Source organism: Convolutriloba macropyga, chromosome 8, assembly GCF_964194025.1.
Source record: "Convolutriloba macropyga chromosome 8, txConMacr16.3, whole genome shotgun sequence".
Taxonomy (NCBI): domain Eukaryota; kingdom Metazoa; phylum Xenacoelomorpha; order Acoela; family Convolutidae; genus Convolutriloba; species Convolutriloba macropyga.
The window spans coordinates 40547053-40565329 of NC_134475.1; the positions used below are offsets into that span (position 1 = coordinate 40547053).

Consider the following 18277-nt stretch of genomic DNA (forward strand, 5'->3'; position numbering starts at 1 on the left):
CACGGAGTGTTATTTTCTGTTTTTTTCCGAATGATGAATTCCTTTTGTCATGTTAGCGTTGTTTCTGAATGATGACGTAACTTCATTTAATTGTCTCCAACCAAAATTTGAATTATTTTAAACGTGTGGGTCCTTATGCAAAATTTTCGCTCGACCGTTTGTTGCGTTTTTGCTCTTTACACTTTCTTTACACTTTATTGGTAAACCGAAAAGAAATCAAAGCCTCTTTGACCGATTGGTTAAAATAAAAGTCTGCCAACGTGGAGGTCCGGTGTTCAAACCCCCTGTGGGGTCGTTATTTTGCACCCATCACATTTCTGCGCTACACCCGCCCTGAATTGAAATGCGGGAGCCTGGCGTTTGGGAGTAATCCATCCAATGTTGATCTGCATATGTTTAATTCGTAATTTTACACAAGATTTTTGACGAATTTTCTTTCAGCCTTTTTGACAAGCAAAGCCCAATTTTGCCCATCTTTGATGATATTGCAGATTTTGTTTTCCTTTATTTTTTAAATCAGAATCTTCATGAAATTTTTAGTTTGTCGATAGATCTGTGTCTTCGCGTATCTGCAGTGAGAAAAAACATAGATTGTGGCTGTAAAAATGCAGGTGTAGGGTATTTTTTCAAAATTTTATTTTAATGTGAAATATATTTCACGTATTTCAGGAGTGTTGAAAGCTGATGTCGATTTGGAGCATTTTTGAAAAGCATTTTTAATGCATATTGAAGTTGGGGAGTGCAATTTTTTCATCTTTTTAAAAATTCAAATCTCAAATTTTCTGCCTTATGCTTTACTGATGATTTTTCTGAATAGCAGAAATAACGAATAAAGGGGTCTTTTTGAGTTTTTCATAAGTTCTCCAATTTTATTAGTTTGGGTTGAATTAGTTTCGACATTACCGGAAAAAATATTTCCATTGGTTTAGAATCTTTAGTGTTAGAAAATTTCAGAATTAATTCTTTCCGTCAATTCACGGGGTGTTATTTTTTTGCTTTTTTGCAATTGATGAATTCATTTTGTCATGTTAGCATGTTTCTGAATGATTACATAACTTCATTTAATTGTCTCTAACGAATTTTGATTTATTATAAACGTGTGGGTCTTTATGCGAAATTATTGCTCGACCGTTGTTGCGTTTTTGTTCTAGAACTTTCTTGTTCTTGAGTGAATTTTTGAGGCTTGAGTTCTTCCTTTTTAAGAGTGATCTATGGTGTCTCTTTCTAAAATAAAGTTTATTGGTAAGTTGATTTTGAGCGAAAAGAAGTCAAAGCCTTTTTTATCCGACTGGTTAAGATAACAGTGTGCCAACGTGAAGGTCCGGTGATCAAACCCTTTGTGGGGTAGTTATTTTACACCCATAAAACATTTCTGAGCTAGACTCGCTCTAATTTGAAATGCGGCAGCGTGGCGTTTGGGAGTAATCCATCCAATGTTGATCTGCATATGTTTAATTCGTAATTTTACACAAGATTTTTGACGAATTTATTTTCAGCCTGTTTGACAAGCAAAGCCCAATTTTGCCCATCTTCGATGATTTTGCAGATTTTGTGTTATTTATTTTTTGAATTTGAATCTTGATGAAATTTTTAGTTTGTCGATAGATCTGTGTTTTCGCGTTTCTGCATTGTGAAAAACTGTTATAGATTATGTGGCTATAAAAATGCAGATTTGGGTAATTTTTCAAAATTTTAATGAAATTGATTTCACGTATTTCAGGAGTTTTGAAATTGATGTCGATTTGGAGCATGTTTGGAAAGCATTTTTTATGCATATTGAAGTTGTGGAGCGCAAGTTGTAGAGCTACAATACGTTAGTTTTTCGTAGTTAGCTTTATCAATCTGTTTGAGTGACGTATTTTTTCTATGCTTTCGTGAGTTTAAAAGTTTACGAAGGCCGTAATAAGCAGTTTTATGATCAGATGAGTTTGCGTTTAGTATTGGACAATTTTATTTACCTTCAGCTTTATCCGCTCCATTTCCGGGTCTTGTAGATGTTTATTATATTCAAATATTCTTTGCCAATAGCGGTACGTGAAATCCGTGCAGGTTCAACTTGTGTCCATTGTCTCACATGTTTGTTGGTTTATAGGTTAAATTTGATTGGCGATTTCCTCGGCTTCGATGCAATTCTGGAATTCTTGCGGTTTGTTCCTTCAAGTTCACTCTTTGGTCATTTATTCATGCAATTTCGATAAAATTGTGTTCTAGACCTAGTTTTCTTCAATGAGAGGTCTTTAATTATAGTTTTTTAATGCACTTCATTCGCTTGATTAAGTGTTAGGACACACTTGGCCTACCTTGCTCTCAAAAATGATTTTCCCCACTTTCAGAATGACTTTCACTTGCTTGAATTGAAGGAGATTAAACCAACAGAGTAAACTAACCCTAATTTTTAGTAACTGAATACTTTCACTCCAATTAATGTTCATTTAACTTTTTGTATCTTTTTCTAACAATTCAATGAATTTGAATTGTAATAAGGCGTTGTATTTTTTGTTAATAGGAACTTTTCTAGAGGTGTTGTTTGAATATATTTACTGCACTTTTCAATGACAGATATTACAATTTTCTTTTCTAACTTTCTCTTTTTTTCGCTCGCCGTTTCTACTTTTTTAAATCGAAAATGTTTTGAATTGGTGGACGCTTGACCAGAAGTAGTATTAAAAATAATGATTTGGATTCAGCATAATGGCAGTTGATCCATAATTTATGGCTAATTTTTGTTGCAACTTTACAGAGAACATTTTTGGTTTTGTTCTCCATTTCCTTTCTCTTACCTCCGTTTTCTCTACTTGAAAATTTTGTGTTGGATTTTTCTCTCAATTGGCTGTGGCTCAAGGAAATAAAACTAAACGTACGGTATAGGTTTTTGGAAAAAATTGTTTTTTTTAATTGCTTTATCGTCTTTTCATTTTCTTGTTTAAAGTGATTAGTGTTATTCAGTAGGATAAGCATTATTATTTGCCGCACAGCGATGGCTGAGGCTATTATTGGCCGTCTCTTGGTTTTTTATGACTCGAAGAGGAGTATTGGTTTTCTCTCGGTTTTTTTTACAGGAAGTAGATTTGTTCACGCGGCATTTTGACCTAAAAGCAAAAGTGAGAAAAGCTGTTTTGGTGGACAGATTTTCGCTAAGCGAGAGAAGTTTTTTGATCATGCGCTGCGTTTAGTGAATTACTTTTTGACTTTGAAAAGTAGTTTTTGACTGAATTGCACATATAGATGACCGTTTTTAACCGTTTTTTCGTCTAAGTGGCCCAATTTTTGCTTTTAATTTGGTTTCTTGTAGAAATAAATTTTATTCGATAGTATATTGAACTGTCAACCTCAGAAATTGATACCGCAGTGTTTTGCAGAGCCTGAAAATTTGTTTCAAGTTCAAAATTGGCACATAATTCTTGATTTTGTAGTTATTTTTTGGCTTTTTTTATATTAATTTCTTCATTTTTGGAACTTTGAACCGTCTTTTTGTCAAAAATCAGTTTATATGGCAACTTCGCTTTGATAATTTTTTTTACTCAACGCCTCTTTCTACCTCGATGTAATTTTGTTTCATAAAATTGTACGTATGCTACTCCGATTTTTTTTTCAGTTTTTTGTCAGTTTTTCGTTTGTTTTTTGGTTGTAATTGCTAGAAAGTTTTTTTTGCAACATGAGGGACTTTAATTTCGTTTTAATAAAATTTCAATCATTTTTGGCGTTAAGTTTTGAAAAAATAGCTAAAACCTTTTCATAAAAGCAGTCTTAACTTAAAAGTTCTTTAACCATTTTTTTTTTGCAAAATGTTTCGTGTTTATGAACTCTGCTTTTTCCTATTTTTTCTGTTTTCTTCAGGAGGATAGATCTTTGTATCGGATGACTAGTTATGTTTTCTATGTCTTGAATGCTGAACAATGAAATGAATTCGTTATTCTTGAATTTTTTAAATTGATTTTTAACTTTCAAAAATCAAGAATGTCTTTGTTACGGTGTTCCTTATATTGTGCCCATATTTACATTCTAGTTAGTACCCTTCTAGTTTTGTCCTGGCACGTACATTTATTTTTGTTATATTGATTTTTTCAGTTGTAAAAAAATGAATGATTTCAGCTTTTTCTTAGATTTTCGTCATTTCTTTGGTTTGCAATTGATTTCATTCAACATAATGCGGTACTGAGAGTTTGATAGCAACCTTTTTCCAAAATTTCTACTTATAGCTAATTACTACAGCTTTCTGCCGGCCTTGGCATTAATTTAAACAATTTTTGCCTTTGAATATTCTTCTGCTGCTTATGTCTTTTCTATGATCAATTTTATTTTTGATTTAGTATGAAATCATGTTGTCTAGCTTATGTACAACAAGGAACAGTTGTGTGTTGTTTTTTTGTCTTAATCACAGTGATTAGAAGTTTTATTATAGGTTTTTTCTGATTCTTATATTTGAGCTTTCTGTTTTGAAAAGATTTAACTTAGTTTCTAAGCTTATTATCTGCCGTTTGCTTTCGCGATCTTTTTCAGATTAGAATCATGATTTTTTTGAGGGCTATTGATAACCTTGTCAGCTTTTTCAGACAATCAGGTCTTTGACCATTTTAATTATTTTTTTATCATTACCAAACGTTTTCAATAATATCAAATTTTGCTGCATCTTGTTTCTCGGTTTAAGTTTCACCAATTTTTAGAGCAGACCTGGAGAGGTAGTGAGTTAATGGTTTAATACAAAAGGTAGTCGCTTCCGTTGCAATTACATTTTTGTTAATGAAGTTTTGACGCTTCGAGTTGCTTCCGGATTTCTTCCGGCTATGTTTTTTTTATTTCGTCGTCGTGATTTTTGTTACGACCATATGACGTCACAACCACTTCAAATCTGCTTTTTGTTCATTCGTTCATGCAATTTTAACTGAAGCGCGTGCGTGATGTCATTTTTCGCTCTTAGTGGAGCGAGTTTTTTTGTTCATTCGCGTGCTTAAATTTTTCATCACACTTGACTTACCTCACTTTTTAATCAAATTAGAACAGCCTTCAATCAGCCTTCAATGAAAAGACATTTTTTCCGTCTGTCTTTACAGTTTTTTTTGAGGCTGCAGATCTACAAAGCTATTGCGGCTGTTTTCTGGCAATCTGCCAGCTATGTTGTTAGTTATTGTGGTCATTCAGTAGAATAATATTCATGTCAGTTAGGGGCGTTAATTTTTCTTTCGAGTCGTTTCCTGAATTCTTCAGGCTATGTTTTTTTAAGATTTGTTCACACATTTTCATGATTTTTGAAGTCAAATTGGAGTAGTGATTTTGGTCATGTCGAAACAAGAAATGGAGCGAATAAGCGACCGGTTTTGCGGCGTGGAAATTTTTCACTCTATTTTTAAAGTAGAGTCAAAACTGAATTTGAACAAAAGTTCGCTTTCTCGCTAGTGGTTTTTTGTTCACATATGGAATTTTGATATTGATTTTCAGTTTTTTTAATTTCTTTAATCTGATTTTTTGAGAAATGGTTTTCCCAATTCACTCACAGGCCGTTCTAGGTGTAGTTTTTGTCACGTCAATGAAACTTCTTTGAATTGTACGTCAGGACCTGTCCTTCTGTTTTTTTTTTCATTTTTTTAATACTGCAGGTGTGTGATAAAATTCCAGCTTTTTTCTGGCATTCTGCCAGCTATGTTTACTTAATAAATTTTGCGCATTTGCCTGGCAATATTACACTTCTTAATATCAAAATAAACTATTTTTTATCAAATTTAAATTCTTGGAGGTTTAGATTTCTATGGTTTCTGCCTTTTAGCAACCTCGACCGACAGCCTCAGAAGAGCAGGTGAAAGCAGCGAAAGCTGTTGTGAACAAACTCAAGTTCAACTTCGACCCAGAGAACTTCCGCAATCCTCAGCTGGCTAGATTCTACGCCTATGTCGAAGTAACTAATATTAACCATATTCCGTAGGTGCATGTGAAAACCTTTCACGTAAATTTTGGATAATTTGTTCTAAAATAGAGACGATAGTAGCATTTAATAGCTCATAAACTATTCAGCAATATTTTTCGTGATAGTTTTTTTAATAGCCGCACAGCGATAGCTGGGTCTATTATTGGTCTTCTCTTGTTTTTTGTTTAACAATTCAAAGAATTTGAATTGCATTGGGGCGCTGTTTTTTGAGATGTTTGGCTATACCGATTGTTTAGCGAACTAATGGGAGAAAATTATTAAGAAGAAAATTATCAGTGAGTTAAATTCACTAACATATCGAATGAACAGGGCAAAAAAAAATAAAATTCTATTTGATTCTCGAAAAAGATACTCCTACTATCATTTTAGAACCCCTAGATGTCTCACCTACCGTTTCAGCTGATTTATTTACCTTCCTATCGTCATGTGAAAAGATTAAAAAACAAAAACCAATCTAAATTTTTGTGCCTTAACATAAAAAATTGGTTGATTGAGAGTATCTAGTTAAAAATGTATGTTATTTAATTACTCTCGAACGAAGTTTAAAGCGATTTTTATACAAGTGTTGGTCTTTTTACGACTCGAAGAGGAGAAATCATGATTTATTTAATAACCACCCTCATCTCAGCAGGCTATTATAGTGCTCCTGTTTTTACAATCCAAGAAAAGGATTGTATTGGTGCTCTTTTTTAATAGCCGCACAGCGATAGCTGGGGCTGTTATTGGCCTTCTCTTGGGTTTTTTATTTCGTCGTCATGTTTTTTGTTACGACCATATGACGTCACAGCCACTTTTTGTTCATTCGTTTATGCAATTTCAACTGAAGTACGTGTGTGACGTCATTTTTCGCTCTTAGTGCAGCGAGTTTTTTTGTTCATTCGCGTGATTAAATTTTTGGTCACACTTGACTTACCTCACTTTGAAATTGACTTTTATTTTATTTAATTCAATGAGATAAGGTCAAATGGGTGTGTGTCACTCTAAATGAAGGTTATTTGAGAGCAGCTAATAGAGGCAGCAAAAACTTATACAGATTTTTAATAAACAAAATATAACATATCGTCGTTCAATGAAAGGACGAACTTTTTTGTTCTGTCTTTTTATTGTTTTTTTTTGAGATTGCGGATCTACAAAGCTATTGCGGCTATTTTTTGGCAATCTGCCAGCTATGTTTTGTAAGATGTTTCACACATTTTTCAATGACTTTGATGTTTCAAAACGGGATAAACAGGTAAAGCCCAGCGCGCATTAAGTTTCATTAGAGGCCCAAATTGGGCTCGTTCAAGTGCTAAGACTGGCACAGCTGTTGGGATAGCCTTAATTTAAGGTTAAAAGGTCAACATTTTTGGGCTCAAAACTGTGCAGTTTTCCATTTTTTTTGAAGTTTTGGAGTTTTTTGTTTAGTCTTCTATTTTTAAAAAAATGATGGTCTTTTGCTAGAGAAAATTACTTGTAATGACCATTTTTGAGCTATTTGTTTTGGTACTACACAAACACGCAAAATGATACTTATTTCTTCAGTTATTTTCAAGTCCTCTAAAATTTGTCATTTTTTGGGTTTTTCTAGCCTCAGGGGCCAGTGATCTATCTCCTTTAAGGTTTGATAATAGGGCACTGCGTAGTTTTTAGTACGCAGGAATGGTTTTCATTTTTAATGACTCGAATTTTGGAAATTTTGATAAAATCTGCAGTTTTTTCTAAATCTTTTGTCAATTTTTGATAGTTGTCCTTTCGTAAGTGCCAGAAAATTTATTCCACGGTCTGATAAAAAGTGACTGCATGGTTGTTAATGTCAATCGAATTGATACAAATACTTTAACATTTCGAATTTGGAATTTTTTGATAAAATTTGCAATTCAAGTTTTTTGCAAACATGGTTTTTATTCAGTGGTTCTGGCCTCAGTTGCCAAGTAACCTCCTCCGGGATTTGATAGTATGGTATTACATAGTTGCTAGGGAGCAATGGAATTGTTTTCAGCTTTTAATGGAACAAATTTCTTGAAATTTGAAATTTTGTCTAAAAATTTTTGCCTATGGATCTATATGAGCAAATGAATATTTTAGGCTTTGAATCGATTTACTGGATAGCCTCTAGAGACACCGACGCAGAAATCACTCTTCGGATATTATTATCTCCATTTTATCTTTTTTTGAATTTTTTCTGTCATTTTTGGAGTTGATCGATATTCAAGTGCCGGTGAATTTTTTTCAAGTCTTGCAGATATAATCCTGGAACGATTTCGGGGACAAAAATTGGCTTTTAACATATTTTTCAAATAGGTATTTGTAAAAGGATCAAATTTTGTCTTCTGGGTAAAAGCTTGAGTTCTAGAAATGAGTAGTTGTTTTAGTTTCTCAATTTTTCGAGATGATTTTTTTTGTTTTGGCTGGCATTGTTCAATTAATCTGTGGTCAGGTAGCGCACTTCTAATTTTTTCATTCGATTCTTTGGATTGTATTTCAAGACCTGTCCTGCTATGTTTTTTCATGATTTTGGTTACGGGATAAACAGGTGAAGCCCAGCGGGCATTAAGTTTCATTAGAAGCCCAGAGTGGACGTTAGTATTCCTTCAAGTGCTTTGAGTGGTGTAGTTGCTGGGATGGCCTTAATTAAAGGTTGAAAGGTCATTTTTAGGAGTTTTTGGGCTCAAAATGTTGCTCAAATGTTTTTTTGTGATTTTTTTTTTAATTTTTTTGTTTGTCTTACGTTGAAGTTTTTGAAAAATAATGAAGGATTTTTGCGAGACAAAATAACTTGTTATGAGCATTTTATGAGCTATATGTTTGGTACGTCAAATACAAACATGCAAAATGATGCTAATTTTTGCTTTTTTTTGAAGTTTTTTGAAAATTTTTGTCGTTTTTTGAGTTTTCCAGCTACATGGGCCAGGAAAGGTCCTTTGTGGTTTGACAATAGAGCACTGCATTGTTTTTAGTAACAATGGAAATAATGGATTGGTTTTCAACATTTCAATGTCCCGAAATTTGGCATTTTTTTAATTTAATTTTTGCAATTTTTTCAAGGTTTCCTAAAGTTTTTGTCAATTTTTGATTTGTCCATTCTCAAGTTTCAGAAAACCTATTCCACGGTCTGTTAAAAAGTTACTGCATGGTTGTTTGTTTCAATGGATTTGTTATCAACAATTTTGCTGTTCGAATTAAAAATTTTTTTGATCTTTTGAAGTTTTTTCGAAACATTTGTCTTATGTTCAGTTTTTCTTGCCTCAGTAGCCAGCTAACATCATCCAGGGTTTTATAATATGTTATTAGATAGCTGCTAGTGGGCAATTGAACGGTTTTCAATATTTTAATAGAACGAATATCTATTTTTTGAAATTTGAGATTTTTTTCTAAAAATTATTGCCTATCGATCTTTGAGCCAATGAATTTTTTAATGCTTGGAATTGAGTTAACGGATAGCCTCTAGAGACACAGAAATTATTCTCAAGATATTAATAGAAATGATTCTCAAGATATTAATAGAATAATAAATGATTCTCAAGACCTCTCTCTCTCTCTCTCAAAGATGGCTTCCTCACTATGGAATTTACTTATTTGAGAGCAGCTAATAGAAGCAGCAATAACTCAAACAGGTTCTTAATCAAATTTTATCATCGCTTCCTTTAATGAAAAGAGTAATTTTTTGGTCGGTCTTTGCTGTTTTTTTCAGACTGCAAATCTACGAAACTATTGCGGCTATTTTCTGGCAATCTGCCGGCTATGTTCGTAAACGTTTTCATCATTTACTCTCGAACGAAGTTTGAAGCATCTATTGTAAACCTCGGATTTTTCATGGATAGCTGTCGCGTTTTTAATGGCTCTCATACTAAGTTTGTAGCAAATTATATTAGTCCTGTGGTCTTTTTTTATGTGATTTTTCGCTTCGCCGATTTTTTGTTTGACTCATGTTACATTTCGTCCTCGAAAACGGAATAAATAGGTAGCGCTCGGAGGGCATTAAATGCTCTTAGAGCTCTAATCCTTGCTATACTCTGAGAATGCGATTCACCAAAACTGTTTTGAGGAGACAATTTCATGGTGTGAAGGGCGGTGCTTAGTCTTAAAAGTTTGACCCCCTCAGTCAACCCATCAGCCCCCCATTGCCCTCCCCCTCGACGCTCCCAGTCTCCACCATCATCCAACTGTCGATTTGAAGCCCCAGCTCATCTAGCCTTCGCAACCGTACCTCTCATCGCTTGAAAGATCCGATTTTTCTAGTGAATTTTTCTCGATTTTTGAGTGGACAAAATTACATTCGTTCAAAGGTTAAGATGCTGCAAACTTAAATCGGGGTAGTTTCCTTCTGAAATTCAAATTTAAAATAGTCTGGAATTTCAAGATACAACCCCACGCTTAAGTTGAGCCCCTGCTTATACCAGCCGGACTGACTTCTTTTTTGTTGATATAGTGTTTTGTTGATATCTTTTGCTGAGAGATTTAAAGTGACATAACTAACAATACCTTGGTAAATGAAATGACTGTTTTGTTGAAGAAATATTCACAACTTTTTTTCGATTTCTTGAGGAAATATCGAGGTTTTAAAATTCTTACAGTTTGTCACTTTTTCCATCTTTTTACGTTTCTAACAAGTTGGTTTACTTCGAAAATTGATATTTTAAATTCGATTACCATGAAATCTAGAATACAAATATTCATTCAATTTCTAAGAGATTTATACAGTTAGTCCTAAGGAGTAACTGAGAACATAGTAAAAGCAGATTCAGTATTTTTGAAATGTCAAGTAAAAACATCTGACAAAAATGAGCGGGAGAGGTTCAAATAGCTTGTTTTAATTAATTGCTACCAAACTTATGCGTTTCATAGAAAATGTTTTTGAGACGTATACTAATGGTGTGAAGAGCGCTTTTTAAAGTTTGACCCCTCACCCACTTCACTCCTCTCGCACATCCCCCCGTCCTCGCCCCACCCCCTCTCACCCCCCCCCCCCCCCCCTACACACACACGCACCTCACCACGTCGTTCAGGCCGTAAGGACGTATGCAGCCGAAGACACCCTCCATCGTTGCCTACCCCCCCCCCCCCCGTCAATCCCACGAATCCAGCCGCTTGTTTAGAGCAATTCGCCCGACTTTAGTCCGTTATGTTCTGAATTTAATAAATGATGAGATCTGATGTTTCAATGTTAAATGTTGTCACTTTCACTGTTTTTTTGTCGATTTCCAGGTATTGGTTTTGGTATCTATTTCTCTGAGTCACAACACTGAACTAGTTCTCCATTACTGTGATATATTTGAAAAACAAAAATTTTTTTAACAAGCAGTGTAAATTGTTAATCCTTTTTCATAAAAATGTGTAATCTACTTTTCCCTACTCTTCGCCAAATTCTCTGCTCTTTGAGTAAAAGTTGTTTTGTTTACACGAAATGAGGAAGATATTTTACCTTTACTTTATAACTCTGCGTCTAGCAGACGGAATGAAAGTCTACATGAAAGATACAAAATATATTTTTTTCAGTAAATGATTTCAGTTAAGCTGTCTTCGATTATGAACAAGTTACTGATACTGAAACGGGGAAAATTTAATGCGTCGCAATGGCATTTGAAAATCTTTTTTTAGTCAACTTTCTTTATTTGAAAAACTTTTAAACAAAAATGCAACAATCGTTGGGACCATAAAAGGTTTTCATAGAGACCGCGCAACATGTTCTTGTTGGAACTGGCCTGCTCTAACGACGTACGCCGAGGCGCGTGCATTGACATCAATCATTACTGTTTAATTGATATTTATCTTCCTTCGACTTTATTTCACTAATAAGCGATCAAATTCACAAGAGTGCACAAATCTCTTGAAAACGATATGATTGGTTATGAAATTTATCGAGCAGATATTGAATAATTTTTGGTACTTTTGTGATAATCACAGTGTTAAGTTTTCAGTACTTCGTATGAGAACAGTTATGATGGTATCTGATAAAAATGGGAGATCTTGTTGTCAGGCTCTTGCGTTGGAGAAGGATGCAGTGGATGAGCCAGAGGACTCTATAGACCCAAAAGCAGATGCCATTGACAAAAGACTGGGTACTGTTGGTGAGGAGTTCGTACGTTCCATCGGACTTCAGCCAGGATCCGGAGGAGATGGCGGAGCAAAAGCGGCAGGCACAAAGAGAAAAGGTCAAATCTATGAACCCCTCATTTTATTTTTCGGCGTCTATTGTTTCGGTGACTATTGTTTCCTATTGGTGTTGATATCGTTTTTTAAATTGTTTAGCAGAAGTAAATTCATTTCGAAACAATTGAAATGCAACATCATTTCGAAATTAGATTAAAACCAAAAGGTTAAAGCCACTTGAAACGAAAATATTATATTCAACTTTGGAATGCTCCTAGGTCACTATTTAAAGGGATGCGCTCGTGTTTGGAAGAAATTAATCTGCTTATTATAGTACTCATTTTCGCTTCATGCTCACCGAAGACATTCCTGTAATTTATTTAATTCATTCACAGATTGGCAAATAGTTCATACCATATATTGTTCTTATCTTTTGTCTGATTTCAAACTGATTTTCTGATTTTTGTTTGAGGATTTCGTTCCACTTTCAAGATTCCATTGAACTTGTCAAAAAAATTGGTAAAGTTGGTAAATGAAGCTCAGCTGGGATTAATTAATTGAACGAAGTTTGAAGCAATTACTGTAAACGTCTTTTTATGCACAGTTTTCTCTTGACCGATTTGACTTTTCGAGGGACTTTTGCGCCCTTGCCTTTTTTGTTTTGCGGATCTGAAATTCTCTCGCCTTCATAATTTCAAGCAGCTGAACTCAAGTGGCGGCTGTTCACTACTAAAAGTCAAATGGAAAGTGCGTCGAAATTGGAGAAATTTGATTCACTTTAAACTTTATTAGTGGTTATAATGGTATATAATAACTTCTAATGACGTCATTTGAAGCCCCTTGCCGAGGTTTTTGGTTGAGCGATTGACCGAAGATTTTTTCAGAGTCTTACTCTTGATCAAACGCCAAAAAGTGGATGAAAATATCAACACAGCCCATCAGGGCCCTCCGTACTATATTTCCGAGTTGATATTTCATATTGACAAACTATTCAAATATTTTTCTTACTAGCTCCATGCTAATTAGAATGAACCTTTCTCTCAAAGAATGGTGTGTTTTTGATAAACAATAAAATAAATTCTTATTTTCCATATCATCTAGAGTTCCCCTTAACCTCAAGAAGTTGTATAATTTGGCTCCACGATATCGTATTGAGTTTTTATGAAACTTTTTATTCGGCTTAATTTCAATTAGCAAATTGAGATCGCTCTTACGAGTGTTTGACTTATGTTGGAAGACAAACATCTCATTTAAATTTTTTTCAGAGTGCAAATCAATTATCGATAGAAGAACAAACCTCGGAGGCTCGTAAATATGCAGTTCAAATACATTGAGCATTCCATTTCTAGTAAGAAGCTTTTCGCTTTTAAATATCCAAAAAGGCATCAATTTCAGATTTTTTTCTGATAAACATATATTGGTAGTAAGGTCGAAAAGCAGCAGCAACGATAAACTAGGATGTCGTTCTGGATAATTGAATACATATTGCTTCTATAGTATTGAACTAGTTGATTTCTTTGAACAAAATGCCGTAACTTTGCCAATATTCCAAACTGATTTGCAAGACTAGATTTTATCCTTTTAACGTATGATTTGAATTCCCAGGTACCTAAACTGTGGTTCATTTTTGAAGTTTTTTAGACGCTTTTATTTTAAAATCTACTTGCTCACTTTTTTAACGTTAAGTGATAATTTATTGATCTGACACTCCTGCTCCATATCTATGCCGTCTCTTACTAACTCAGCTTCACACCCAATATTAATTATGTTTGCATTGTTCGCGAAAAGTGCAACGTCCACATTACTGCTTGCAACAGTTAAAACATTGATGTAGATGAGGAGCAAAAGTAGTCCAAGAATTGAACCTTGTGGGACACCACAGGGGATCATTTTCTGATTGGATCGGATTCCATATACTTCAAAGTGTTGTAGACGGTTCTGCCGACAAGATTCAAACCATTTTTCTGCAATTCCACGAACTTAGTGGTGCTCGAGTTTGTAGAGTAGAATATCGTGTTCAATCGTTTCAAACGCTTTCTTAACATCCAGGAATAAGCTCTCGATACTTGACTTACGTGGGCTTCATTGTATATTTTTTTATTTAGTTCAGCTAAAGCGTCTATCGTACAGCGTTTGGAGCGAAATCAAATCTGTTCGATGTACAAAATTGATACTTTTCTCGAAAGGAGTAAAGCCTGTTGTACCTCACTCTTTCAAACACTATACTCCAACTGGGAGCAGTGAAATTGGCCAATAGTTGTTATCATCAGTCTTGGAATCACCCTTGTGCATTGGAAATGCTTTTGCTGAGCTGATTTGAGAACTTCAGGGAATACAGCCTTTTTCAAATACTGGCTAACTAAATTGTAAATATCTGCAGAGGTAATCTTTAGTTTCCTTGAGGAAATTGTTTTTTATACGATCAACACCTGACGAAAACTTATTCTCTAATTTATCAATTGTTTTCAATTTCTTTCAACAATGTCACACTGAAAAGCAAACATTAAATGACTGTTTGAAGGAACTGCATGAAGAGGTTTAGCTGGAAGATTACTTCTCACTAACTTACCAAGGCTAACCTATCATTAAATTTTTCGGCGGAATCTGATTTTTTCAAGGCTTTCCTGGCTTTAATGAGGGTACATCTCTATTTAACATACTTTTCCCGCAAAGATCATTGATTAGTTTATATACTTGTTTTCAATTTCCAATACATACAGGGAGTTTAGATGCCTAGGCATCTTTCTTCGTTGCTTTAACTTCCTTTTGGCTTGAATCGCTGCCTGTTTCTTTCCACTTTTTTGGGCATGATTTTCTTTTGTCCTGCTGTTTTTTAATTTGTTTGTGATCCAGTTGGGCCTGGTTTTGTTTTCGGTTTTTTTTTACATAAGTGGGAAGGAATGACCGGTTACATTCTGAAAAGTGTTATCAAAGCATTCGAAGGTACTGTTTATATTTTCTATATTTAATCATTGCGACTAAGCGCTTCTTGTAGATTTTCCCTGTTTTTTTTTCTCATTTTACTGTAATTTAATTTTGACTTGCACTTTTGAGTTTGATTCTTTTGATTTGCGATGTGATCTGTCAGTACGACTGGACAGTGGTCTGAGAAGGTCTCTTGATCCATTACGGGAAGCTTAGTGTTGTCTAATTTCTGACCAATGAAGTGGTCTAGACGTGAGGATCAAGCCTCGCCAAAACGACGAAACTTGTTCTTCCGAATGGAGGAGATGAAAACCGGCTGCTGTTATACTATTTTTGCGTTCCTTTGTTAGAATATTTTTTACCAGAGTATTTATAATTAAGTCATCTGTCAAAATCAATGTCTTGTTCAAGCTTGAATGCTGTTGCGGGAAATCATCAAGGAATCAAATAAAACTCTGTTTGTTTTTGCTTGGGGGCGGTAAATAAGACAAACACTGATTGTGAAGGATCCTTTTCTGAGAGAAGCTTTGTTGGATTCCGAAAATGGGCTGGGATTTTTTTAGGGAGCATACCTTATTGTAAACTTGGATCATTATACCTTCCCTTTTCCATTTCTGTTCTCAGCTGTGTACTGCCTGTAATCTGGGAGAAGATAGAGCTTGGGGTCGTCGTCATTTTTATGTCAAGCTTCGCTTAAGCAAATCAAGTCGGGAGGGTCTTTAAAACTTGAACAAGTTTTTCTAAGTTATTGTAATGAGGTTTAAGAGATCGCACTTTCATTTGCAACACACTGAATATAGTTTGTCGTTTCCGTATTTTAGCGCCATTTTGATTTTTTACTGCCCTTTGGTCATGCTTGGAAAGCACAAAAAGAAATTTATTATTATCATATTGAAGCATTTTCCTCTTATAGGTCCGCGATTTTTTTTGATGTGCCTATTGTTCTGATACTTGAAAGGATTGGTTTCCTCCCTTGTCCAAGCTGCTTCTATTCTCTCATCTGATCGCATCAATCTGAGGAGGTTGAGTCGAGCTTTTGTGATGTCCTCCACTGTATGAACATTTCCCACTTCTCATCTTCTAGCAGCTTCTTGTTAATAAACATATCACTTTTTCCAACTCTGCGTGCAAACTTTACTATTATTGGCTTCTTTTATGATCGGCTTGGAATCTATGGGCGATAGATAAATCTTTCAGGTCAACCTGAGCTGCGATCTTTGCGCCACTTCAATAAATTTGTTCGTGCTAGTTTTTCAAGATTCGGCGACAATTTTCCCTCACCATCCGGCATGGATTCCAATAATTTTAAGTTTATCCCACCGATTGTAGTTTTCCAGCTGCCCATTTTGCGAGAGGATTTCCGATTCAAGAATTGTGTTATTTTTCTCCATATTGACGTTTACTCTTTGTTTCCGATTCTCCTTCATATTGTTCACAAATTGCTCCACTATTGTCTTTATTCTAGAATTCAGTTGTTCCAAAAAACTCTGCGTTGCACTTTCCATTATTTTCAGTAGAACTTCAGATATGGACTTTTGAATAGCTTGATCTATTATTTGCTGCATTTCCGCACCTTCTTCACGTAAAGCACTTAGAAATTCGCAGGTTCGTTTCGTGCTTGACCCGGCAACTTGGGTTGATATGATCACTGAGGATGAAGTGTCATGATATATCAACGGACCCGGTCCCTCGTCTGTTGCAACCAGGAACCCTTCGTTTGTGGTTGAATCATCGGTAGTGTTCTTTGTTCCAATCTTTTGTTCCCCGATTTATTTGTCGATTTTGAAGTCTTTGTCTGATAAGCGATAAAAAAGTAGTGATTTGAAAAGCATTAATCTTGTGGTTAAAGGAATTTAATGTATCAAACTAATTGAACAAGTTGTGGTTTCCCGATTCGTTAGTCTTTTTTATCTGAGCATGTTAATGAGTGGGAGAACTAACTTTGCGATTCTGTTAATGTCATTAATATAGCTCAATTTTAAGATCAGAGTGGAGAATGAAGGACTTTCAGTTCTTATTCTGGGATATAGTTTGGTTTCCACAAGGCCATTCGAGTAAGCAATGCTTTTTATTTGTTTGTATTTTATAATCATAGCTGTAAACTCAGCATAGCTATATTGCGCTGCTCTTGGTCTTTTTTCGTTCGACTGACTTTGATTTTTCGTTTTGCATTTGTTTTGGCTTGAATGTTTAGTGTCTTTTCCACGCTTGATTTCTTGTTTTTTGCGTGATCCAAATTGGAGTTAGCAAGAGTGGTTTCGCCGGGTGGTCAAGCCGTCTGACTGTTAACCGGGAAGTCACGGTTTTGAACCTCTTAAATGTCAAATTTTGGCACCTAAAAAGGTTCTCTAGGATACACCCATCTGAATTAAGTGCGCTGCATGTCATGACTAGATTTTGATCGTGCGTGACTTACCTGACTCAACAAAAAGATTTTTGCTCTTTTAAAAGTTAAGTGTACTTGAAAAACATGTATATTCTTTTAAGAGGCGGAGATAAATTTTTCAAATCATTTCTGTTTCCATCTGTATTATACATCACTCAAGTCTATTTCGCTATCTGCTCTCTATGTTAATTAGGACCAGCCATGCTAATTGATGTATTCAAATTCACGATGTTAAATGTTATGTAATTATCATCGTTCTCCGTCGGTTCAAAGGGGAGTTACGCTACAAGTGTTTGTTTTCAGCTGAAACAACAGGAAGAGTGCCTCCGCAAAGCAGTAAGAAAGTTGCTTCTGGAGTGAACCCTGCTGAGATGAGACAAGCTGCAGCTGAGAACAAACTGGGCAAATATACAGTGGCTGTGCTGAAGGAACTGTGTGAACTATATCAACTGCCTACTGAAGGGAAGAAGCAAAACCTCATCGAAACAATTCAGGAGTTCTTCAGACACAACTGACACTTAATATGTTGATATTGATTGCGCTGTGGTTGATAGAGAGTAATCTGGCTGAGATTTTTTCTGTTCTGATGTGAATGACTTTTGACTTGTCTTTTCAATTGTTTACCCAAAACACTCTAACCATAAATGTTCATTTCTGATCATGTATATTCTAAGTGTTTAGCCTTCTTGCAAAATCTCTTTGATTTTTTAAGTAATTGTATAGCTTCAAATCTGATTACTGCCATATGGCGGTACTTTTGGTTTTTGTAAATAATTTGAAATGTATTAAGCGCTGTCTCTATGATCTCACACATTTTCATGTTTTTTGGAGTCAAATTGGAGGGCACGCCGAAAGAAAAAGTGGAGCAAAAAAGCCAGTAGCTTTCTTTATTAATTGCTCTCGAAGAGGTGCAATTATTGTAAACATGTGTGTCTTTTTATGCTATATTTTTGCTTGACCGCTTTTTGACTTCGATT

General features: G+C 34.9%; 1 protein-coding gene across 1 annotated transcript in view; it reads left to right on the forward strand.

The window, feature by feature from the left end:
* LOC142344726 (X-ray repair cross-complementing protein 5-like) overlaps positions 1 to 18011 on the forward strand; it is a 62515-nt gene extending 44504 nt beyond the window's left edge. The window contains exons 7-9 of the mRNA XM_075396603.1: positions 5762 to 5890; positions 11877 to 12051; positions 17604 to 18011. Coding sequence (XP_075252718.1) covers positions 5762 to 5890; positions 11877 to 12051; positions 17604 to 17815 — 516 coding nt within the window. The 3' untranslated portion in view covers positions 17816 to 18011. The remainder of the gene's footprint in view (positions 1 to 5761; positions 5891 to 11876; positions 12052 to 17603) is intronic.
* Positions 18012 to 18277: the final 266 nt, after the last annotated feature.